Source organism: Sciurus carolinensis, chromosome 18, assembly GCF_902686445.1.
Source record: "Sciurus carolinensis chromosome 18, mSciCar1.2, whole genome shotgun sequence".
NCBI classification, from domain to species: domain Eukaryota; kingdom Metazoa; phylum Chordata; class Mammalia; order Rodentia; family Sciuridae; genus Sciurus; species Sciurus carolinensis.
Window position 1 is genome coordinate 38,092,021 of NC_062230.1, and position 10,182 is coordinate 38,102,202.

The 10,182-nt window shown below is 54.7% G+C and overlaps 1 protein-coding gene across 2 annotated transcripts in view; it reads left to right on the forward strand.

The window, feature by feature from the left end:
- Positions 1 to 10,182, forward strand: part of Coro7 (coronin 7) — a 52,360-nt gene that overhangs the window by 17,331 nt on the left and 24,847 nt on the right. For both annotated transcript variants that reach the window (XM_047533218.1, XM_047533217.1), the window contains exons 8-9: positions 6,424 to 6,510; positions 6,989 to 7,071. In XM_047533218.1, the coding sequence (XP_047389174.1) occupies positions 6,424 to 6,510; positions 6,989 to 7,071 (170 nt within the window). The remainder of the gene's footprint in view (positions 1 to 6,423; positions 6,511 to 6,988; positions 7,072 to 10,182) is intronic.

The following is a 10,182-nucleotide window of genomic DNA, read 5'->3' on the forward strand; positions in this document are numbered from 1 at the left end:
GCTGCAGAGTATCCCTCCAATCCCTGACCCTTTGTGCCCCTCAGGCCTCACAGAGACCCTGGGGCAGAGCAGGCCTGTCAGACCCGCAGTACTCAGGGTCCATGCATGTTTTGGTTGTGTCTGCACAGGAGCTCATGTGACCATTTGCATTCCATGCAAGGAGGCTGGGACCTGGGTGTATGCAGCAGGCATGGAGTCACTGGGAAATTGCTAATTTATCCAACAGACCCTATAGGCATCAGCCAGTAAGCCAGACACAGGGGCCCTGCCCCAGGTAGTACTGAGAGCTTCTCTTTTGGGAATGGTTTAGTGCTTCTCTGAGCAGCTGACGTTGGAGCTGCAGCTAAGGTTCACTAGGGGGACATGCACAGATGGCCTGAGGTAGGATGATTTTGCCCCACTATTCTGCTGAGGGGCACAGATGGGAGGCAGGCCATGGGAAGGGCCTGTCCCCTGGGCTTTGGAAAGCCCCTAGAGTATTTTAGGCAGGAAGTGAGATGAGTGGATTTACAATTTTTTTCCATAATTTTGTATGGTACATTATAAATTATTTATAATGGTGGGATTTATTGTTACATATTCACACATGCATATACTATAACAATATAATTTGGCCATTCCCCAGTATTTCCCTTTCCTTCCCCTCCTCCCCTGGTCCCTGTTCTCCACTGTATTCCTCTCTCTTCAATTTTCATGAGATCCCCACCTTTCTTTTCCTTTTTCCTTTCTAGCTTCAGTGTTGAGAAAAAACATATGACCCTTGACCCTTGACTTTCTCCATTTAGCTTATTTTATTTAATATAATGTTCTCAAGGTCCATCTATTTCCTACAAATAACCTAATTTCATTGGATTTGAATTTCTGAAGAACTTTCTAGAAGCTGAGGTCTTCTCCCTCAGAGAGATGAAGTGTGGGGTCTACTGCCAGCTCTGGGGAAGAGCTACCCAGCAAAGACCCAGGCCCATCACAGATGTCCCTCTCCCCATTTCAGGGACTTAATGCCCACCTAGGGCCAAGGATAAACCATCAACCCAAACCTGGTAGCCTTGGGGCCAAGATGGTAGTCAGTTCCACTCTGGCTGAAGATAGGAAGGAGGCCCCATTTGACAGGTGAATTGAGATGAAGAGCAGTTTTGGTTACACCCTGCCTGTGCATCCCGGGAAGCTAGCTGGCCTCCTCCACCCAAGGGGCCATTTGAGCCTCAGAATGGTGTGGGTGTGGACAGTAGGCCTCACCTGGTAGTTTTCCTTGACTGACCTCCAAGCCTTTACCCAGCAAGGGGTTCCAGGCTCTACTTGAAGGATAGACTGACTCTCCCTTGCTCAGGTTGCTCTCTCTGCTCAGGGCCCCAGATACCCTGTCTGGAGTACCTGCATTCCTACCCTCCTGGGCACTCCGCTGGGCCAGCTCCCGAGTGTTTTCTTTCTTCTCTCCTCCCCTCCACCACCTCCTTCCAGCCTCCACCCTACTTCCAGCAGGGCTGAGTGGGGGCTGAGGTGGAGCTGGAGTGGCTGCTGGCCAAGGGGCTTCAGTTCCTAGCAGCAAAAACCCAGGCCTGGAGGAGCCTCTGAAGGGGCTGCAGCCAGGAGATCTGGGAGGAGCGGGGGCGGCTCCCCGACTGCAGGGACTGTGCCTGGCGCCTTGGCCCTGCTGGTGCCTTGCGGGGGCAGTAGGCCTGGAATGCTGTCCTCTGCCTGGCCCTGCCCCCACTTCCGCCCAGGGCATCTGGCCCACACCTGGCTTCTATTAGGAAAACCACTGCTGGCGGCCAGGGTTGGCGTGAGCCAAGGGGCCGGCTTGGGGAAAGTTCTAGGAGCACCTTCTCCGAGGGGGCATCGCCGGGGCTCCTGGAGGATGTGGCGCCCTCCATCCCACCTCTGCCCTCTCTGAGTCTCACCTCTCTGAGCCCCTCACTGTCCTCAGAGCCTGAAGGCTGTGCTGTGCAGGGGCAAGTCCTCCCTCCACTCTCTGGTCCCTGCTTTGGGCCACCTGAGTTTGAAGCAGAGACAGAGCTTTGGGTGACTCCTTCCTATTTACATACCTGTTTTGTTTTTATTTTTTATTTTCACGTATGTATGCATGTATTTTTTATTTGTTCTTATTATACATGAAAGTAGAATGTATTTTGATATATTGTACACATATGAAGTATAACTCCTCAGGCTTCTGGTTGTACACAGTGTAGAATTACATTGGTCATGAAATCATGTGCACATAGGGTAATAATGTCTGATTCATTCTACTATCTTTGCTGTTCCCATTCTCCCTCCCTTTCCTTCATTCCCCTTTGTCTAATCCAAAGTACTTCTATTCCTCCCTACCCTCAAATTGTGAGTTGGCATCTGCATATCAGAGAAAACATTCAGCGTTTGGTTTTATTAGGATTGATTTATTTCACTTAGCATGATATTCTCCAGTTCCATCCATGTATTGGCAAATGCCATAATTTCATTCTTCTTTATGTCAGAGTAATATTCCACTGTGTATGTATATCACATTTTCTTTATCCAGTATGCATGTATTTTATTTTGTATTTCATATACCAGGGATTGAACCCATGGCCTTCCTCTTGCTTGGCAAGTGCTCTACCACTGGACTCCATCCCCAGTCTTTTTTATTTTTTATTTTGAGATAGGGTCTTGCTAAGTTGCTCAGGCTGATTTCCAACTTGTAATCCTCCTGCCTTAGTTTCTTGAATAGATGGGATTATAGGTGTAATAACAGCACACTCGACTCTTTATTTCTTTTTGAGATGCGATCTCCTTTTGCTGTCCAGGCTGGCTTTGAATGCCTAAGCTCAAGTGATCTTTCTGCCTCATCCTGGGACTACAGATGCATACCACTGTGTCTGGCTTCCTCCTGTGTTTTTTGATCATGTTTATGACCACGTAGGACTTCCACCCTGATGGTCCTCCTAGGAAGTTGGCTCTTTGTTTTTTTTTTGAGGTCCAGGCCAGGACACCAAGGGTCAGGATGTTTCTTTCACTGCTCGAGGGCCACACAGCCCAGTAGAAGAGCCAGGCCTATACTTTCTGACCCCCAGGCCCCTTCTGCTGCTCCTTCACTGAATCAAAGCCCTGGACGGGGCCTAGTGAAGCCCTAAAGCCTTGACTGTCCCAGGGAAGGGGCAACTGAAGGCCAGAAGATAGTCGGAGAGCAGGGACAAAAAGGGGCCTGGATGAGCCCTCTGACCTCTCTTTATCAAAGGAGCATGTGCCTCCTGACTACCCCAGGTGACCAGGCCTGGAGGACGGAGTGTCTGGAACCCAGCACTGAGCCTGGCCCAGGTGAGGGTTTTACCACTGGAAAAAGTCTCCTTGCCCTAGAAAGGAGCCCAGGGCCTCCTGCTGAGCAGCCATGCCCCACACAGGAAGCGTTGTCATGGCAATGTAGAGGGACTTTGGTTGCACTGCGGTTGGAATGCTGGGTATGCACACTGCCCCTGACTCTGGATGGACTGGTGCTGCCTGCCCTGGCTGTACCTCCTTTCCTCTTCCAGGTATGGGGGGGTTTTGGTTCAGAGACTGAGGGGCAGTAAAGCTCCACTGGGGCCTCTCCATGAGCAGATGCCCTGTTGCCTGTGGGCACAAAGGCCTCCCCCAGGAGGACCTGCAACCTCTTTGCTTCTGGGAGGGAACCTCCAGCCTGGCCTCTTGTGCCCAGGAGATTGAGAAGCTGAGGGCTCAGACGTAGGGCTTCTTTCTGTGAGTCTCCTGAGGGTCAGCAAAGAACTTTCTATTTTTGAGATTGGAAATAACTCCAGTGATCTGGGGTTAGAGGGACAGGAGGTGACTGCTGACCTCCTCCCCAACCTGTGTGGCTTCCTGTGGCACCTGGGTCAACAGATGGTTGTGCCCATGATGTGGGGGTGGCTTTCCAGGTACCTTCCCAGGCTTGGTTCTGTGTGCTTTGAGGCCTGGTGCCTTCCCCAGGGTGAGCTGATCTGGGGATGCTTGCGAGAAGCCAGAGGCACCTGGGGGCAGTGGTTGTCTTGGGCTGCCCCTAGTCCTATCTCTGCTGCATTCTAGCTGTGACTTTGCAAATCTCTTTACCTCCAGCCTCACATTCTCATGCAGACTGAGATACTGGGCCCAGCTCACAGGACTGGAGGCTCAGGTAGTCTCCAGATCCATTGCGAAGTGACTGGGCAGAGGACTTACTTTCTCTGGGTTCCTGGTTTCTCCACCTGTGAACAGGAAGGTAGAAGATGCATGCCAAGGTGCATTTCACCTCAGCTGAGCCTCTGGATGAGAAATTCTTAATGACAACCTGACCCTGCCTTACTTGTCTCCACCTGTCGCCTGCACTGACCTCTGTTTCCAGTTTCCTGCTCTGTATGTGTTAGTTCTGCTGTCTACCTCACACCTGCAGATCCTCCCATCCTTGCTCAAATGTCACTTTATGATGACTTCAGTTACACTCTGATTATACCCTGTTATTGTCCTTTAAAAGTAGCACATTTGAGGCTGCTGGGTGTAGTGGTGCATACCTGTAAGCCCATCGATTCAGGAGGCTGAGGCAGGAGGATCACAAGATTGAGGCCAGCCTCTGTAACCCTGTCTCAAAATAAAATAATGGCTGGGGATGCAGCCCTGTGGTAGAACACTTGCTGAGTGTACATGAAGCCCTTGACTCAACCCCTGGTACCCCACTCTCAAAATAGCACGTTGATACGTACCAGATCCTCCTCTGCACTCCTCATGGCAGCCCTCCAAAGGAGCTCCTGTGATGGTCCTTTTTATAGACAGGGAACTGAGGCACAGCAGTGTGGTAGAACTCATTCAGGGACAGCCTCAGGCAGGTCTGGGGTTTCATTCAGGCAGTCTCTCTCAGAAGTTGTTCCCTTAGCCTCCACTTGGCTCCGCTTTGGTGCTTACAGTGATGTTTGATGACACAGTTGTTTGTTTGCTGTGGTCTGCTTCTCAGGGTGGCTACTCCATGGGCTTGGGGACCTTTTCCATTCTACTCGCTGTGTCTCCAACTCCTGGCATATTGTATGTCTTGGATATTTGTCTTATGAAAGAACAAATGAAGGAGCAGCTCGATTTTACTCACATTCTTGATCCTCTGAGGACCGCCCAACCCCACTGCTGGCTTCCAGCGTGATCTTTGGCCTGAGGAAGACCTCATGTGTTTGTGAATGAATGAATGATGTGCAGGCCAGTTGGAACCATCGGGTTTGCTTCTTACACAGGGATATTTGTACACTGATGAGAAGACAGGAGCCCAAATGACACTTCTCACCTGTTCTGGGGTATCAGGCAGGGCTACCCAATGGCCTGACCCTCGTCCTGACCTGAGCCCCTCTTAGGTTGGGAGAGGGGTCGGGGGCCCTGGTTCTCGGGCTTCAGCCCTGACTTCCTGTGCTGCTGTGGCCGAGGGAAGGCAGCAGTGAGAAAAACCCCTGGAACAACCGGGCTGGGGAGTGTTTCCAGGTCTCCCACGCTGGGGTCGCCTCTGTAGGCTGGGGAGGGGCCCTGGGCCAGCTTCTCGCTGGCTGCCTCCCTCCCTCATTCATTCCCAAGGAGATCGTGGGAAGCTTGGAGGAGACCGGCCATGGTTGGGGTGAGCTATTTTTGGTAACAGGGTCCTTGTCTCAGGCTCCAGGGGCCAGGGTGACTGGGAGAGAGCTGTTTGCATTTCCTCTGGCCCCCTCAGCCTCCCCCCTACCAGGGCCCAGAGGGACAGGGCTGCCTGCCCGGGATGTGAACTTCTCTCTCCTTCCTGGGGGCCTCGAGCTTTCCTGTTGGCAGCTCCAGCACTGTGGGAGGGCCATGAGGGGCACTGCCCTGCCCTCTCCAGGACTTTCCCCAGAGCTCGGCCCCAGGCCTTCCCTATGGCCCATGGCAGCCTGAGGAGGCAGTGGTAATTCTGCTGATCCTGCTATTTGCACAGCACTTTGCTGAAGGCTCCATGTATTCTCACTTGTTCTTGAGTCAGCTCCAAGGAGTGGGCAGCATGGGTACCATGAGCCCTGTTCAAAAGAGAAAAACAAGATTTCAAGAGGGCATGGGGTCCCCAGGGTCATATGGCTCAGGGGTGTGGGCCAGGATCAGGGTAAGGGTTGGGGCCTCTCAGCCTCCTCCAGGCTCCTGCCTTTAGTCCAGCCCTCCCAGGAGGTGGGACACCCACCAGGGTCTTTTGACAGAGCTGCCTTGGCAGGAATGGAAGTGGGCTTCGTCCTGTATATATGAGGCTTTCTTTGCCTCAGATGAGCCGTAGGAAATTCGAAGGGAAAGACCAAACTGGCCTTCTGTGGCTGCTCAGAGGGTGTGTAGCAGAACTACCCTAGCTCAGGGTCACTCCACACACACCCCTTGTCTTGGGCCCTGGGGGCCAGGATGACAAGGAGAAAGCTGTTTGCATGTCCTCTGGCCCCCAGGGGACCCTGATGGCTCAGCCCTGTTTTTTGCCTCCTGTAGAGCACACAGGCCCATGAGAACAGCAGGGACAGCCGGCTGGCATGGACCAGTACGCAAGAGCACCTCATGTCCACGGGACTCAACCAGGTAGGGACTTCTCCAGCATGAGCAGGGCACTGCCAGGTGGGGCATGTCTAGTCCTTTAGACTCCTGACCTAGGAAGGTGGAGCGAGGCCTGTGGGAGGTAGGGAGCTGATGTCCAGTTCAAGGCCTGTCCATATACGGCCTGCCTCTGCAGCTGGGTCTCAGAGCCCCAGGGGACTGACGGCTGTGGAAAACTGGTAAATTCCATTTGTAATAGCTAAGCCTGACCCTGGAAACTTTGGTGGCCCCTCCGGGACCAAAGTCCATGGAGGGAACCGCCCCCCGTCCCTTGTCACCTAGGGGTTGTTAAAGGGGCAGGACGTGGAAACCCAAATTCTTCCTCCTGGCATAACTACCACCTGCTCTGGGACAGGTGCCTTGTACCAGGCATACCCTGGTACATACCCTGGAGTTGGGTTTCAGGAGGCCCTGAGGTGGGCAGGACAAGACCCTCTGAGTCTCTCTCTGGCCCTCCCCACAGATGCGTGAGCAAGAAGTGAAACTGTGGGACACCCGTTTCTTCTCCAGTGCCCTGGCCTCCCTCACCCTGGACACCTCACCCGGGTAGGAGCTGCAGCAAGCTGGGGGGCTGGGACCAGAGTGCCACATGAGTACTGAGTCCAGGTCTGGTGCATTGGTCATTGGTGAGGGTCCTTGGTCCAGCTTCTCAGTGAGGCAGGCTGGTCACCTGTTACCTGGCTGCAGGTGCCTGACCTGGGATGCAAGGTCTATGCAAAAGAAAACTGGCCCTGCTCTCCAGGAGCCCCAGACTTCAGCAGCAGGGCACGGAGGCAGCCTCCAGTCAGCTGAAGAGCCTGACCTGTCCCGGTGGACCACTGGCGGCAAGAGTGGTCCTGGGTCACGGGACATGACTTGGGGCTCACGTAGGTGTGTTTTGGCATTTGGGGAGGGGACTGTGACCTGGCAGACTTGCTTGATTTTGTTGAGGATGTCTTTGTGGGATTGAAAACTCAGGATACCTACAGGAAGGTGGATGTTGGATAGGCAAGTAGAGACGTTGGGACAGATGAGCAGATCTGAAGGGAAACTGTGGCAGATGGAGGTGGGCTTGGACTCCACTGAGGTTTATGAAGTTCAGTGAGCACCTGCTGTGCGGCTGACCCTGTCTGTCCCCAAGTGGGGCTGGTGCCCAGGAAGCATGGGGGATGTCCATGTACACCTATCCTTCCATCCCCACCACTGGAAGTATATGGAGGAGGGTTTGTGGCACTACTGGTGGGGTCCCCAGCCAGGCCAGCAGCTTTGTGCAGCTTTGTGGTCCACAGCGGCACACAGCCAGCCATCAGGAGGCCTGTGATGAGCACTTACAAGGGAGTAGTCGTGCAGTCTGCATGACCACCCATGTTATAGCTGAGGAAACCGAGGCTTGGGAAGGTTCAGACTTAGCCAGGCAAGCTGTCAGGGGAGGGGGCAAGGACTTGGTCCCTGCCTGGAAGCCCCAGCCGTGACTCATGGAGAGGCTGGCTTGTTCTCTCCCAGGCAGGGGATTGTGGAATGCCAGAGCCAGCAAAGACCCCTGGGTCTCGGCTAGCTGGTTCAACTCCATCCTTGTATTTCACAACTGAGGAAACCGAGTCACAGAGGGCAGGGACCTGCCCAAGCTCCAGAAGCAGCAGGCGCAGTGCATCTCCCTTGGACCTTCTAGAAGAACCCCTGCCCACATGTTCCCCAGCTGAGAGCACTCCCAGAAGAGGGGGGTGGTCAGGAGGACAGCGACCTTCCATCCCATCCTCTTACATCCAGGGAGAGGGAGGCTGGGATGCTAGAAAGGCCCATTTTACAGGTGAGGAAGGCAAGGCTGAGTGAGATTCAGGGCTTTCTTGAAACCACACAGGCCTGGCCAGATGTCAGCCTCCTGCTGCTCTAGGCCTAGGCCAGGGGAGTGGGTTCAAGAAAGGGGTCAGCAGAGCCCAGCCTGCCCTGGAGGAATTGGAAGAGCTGGGCCATGGGGTCCTACATCCAGCATCCATCCCACGCATCCACCCTGGCCCTAATGCTGCCCTGGTGCTGCCCTGGCATCTTGTCCTCCAGACTTTCCCAGACCAGATGGCCCCTTCCCTGCAGGCCCCCTAGCAGAGGCGTTGTGGGTGTGAAGGACCCAGCACCAGCAATCAAGTGCTCTTCCGCCCACTGCTTCCTGCCTTCAGACCCCGTCCTCAGTGATAGGTCCTCCATCCCCCGCGGAGCAACTCCTACTCAGCCCCAGCATGGCCCCTGGAAGTTAACATGCTCAGACCCCATGGTGCCACTGGCTAAGGCTGACCCTGTAATTACAGCAGTTAAGAATAGCGTGGAAGGACCAGCAAGGACTGGAGCTTCCAAATCACTCCCAGATGAGTGTCCAGGCCAGTGTCTTGCCCCTCCGTCCCCAGCCCTAGCCATTCCAGAACCACTGCCAAAAGAGCCAGCACCCTTCAGCTTCCACAAAGCTGGTGGATGCCAAGGACGCATGCCAGCCTCCACACTGAGAGGTGTGGGTCCCCTGCCCCCCAGGCATGTGGAAGCCAGAGCCCCCGCTGACTGGAGATGGAAAGTGTGCAGGGTGTCAGCTGAGGTGTCCACTCAGCCACCCTCAGTTTCTTCCGTTTTACAGCTTTTCCATCTTGGTTTCAACAGGACAGTGTGTGCTCTTAAGAGTAGTAGGTCAGGCATTCGCCCCACCTCCTCCTCCTCTCCTGGGGGCTCTGTTGCAGTTCCCACCTCGGTCCTCCCGTTGGTGGTGCGTCTTCGCTGGAGCAGAACGCAGTGGGAATAGTTGGTCCTGGGATCAGGCCAGCCTCAGGCCATGTGAAAAACTTGGGCTACCTGGCACTTTCTGTGTGTCAGCCAGGTCCCATGCTTTGTGAAGGGTGGAGATGGGGGGATAATGAGAGGGACCAATAGGAGGAGCAGCTTTGCTCTGGTCCAGGAGACATGCTTCTTGGTGTCAAATGGGAGGGGGTCTGAGTGTGAGAGTTCTGGGTGAACCTTATGCTCTGTCCCCTATTGTAGCAGGGGTCTTGACCTCCTGAATCCTCCCCCATGGCTGGGAGCCCCACCTGGGCCAGGGAGCTCCATCTGTTTGGCCATGAGCAAGCTGTGCTTCACCTGCCTCGGGAGCCTCTCCTCTTGGAGAAGAGGTACTGGGGATGGAAACTGAGCTCATACAGCCCGAATGGCACTGCACTTGTGGCTGGAAGGGCCCAGGATAGGGGACTGGCATGTCCCTGTCTGCCCCTGGTTCCTGGCTCAAAGCCAGTGGACTCAGACTGGGTGGGGTTGTACCTTTCCTGGGCCCTGCCACCCCACCCCAGCCAATCCCCTAGGCCAGGTTTGGTTTGCAGAGAAAATATTTCCTGAGCTGCCGTATTCAGCAATGGCCCACAGGCCCACAAAGGCGCCTCTGATGGGGTTGCTGAGGGGGGCAGGCTTCACCGCGGCTGCTTCTTAATGGGTCCCAGGCCTACAGGAAATCCACCTGGGCTGCCGCTACCACCACCACTGCCTTAGGAGGAAGGGCCCCACCCAGGCCCGTGGCCACCGCCCACTGTCCACATGACCCTCCACCCGCCGCTTCTCCTTGTGCCAGAGACCTCAGCAGCCACTAATGGAATCCAGAGCCTGCGTGGCCAGGCCTGACTGCGCTGACTCCACACCCCAGCTCTGGGCCTGGCT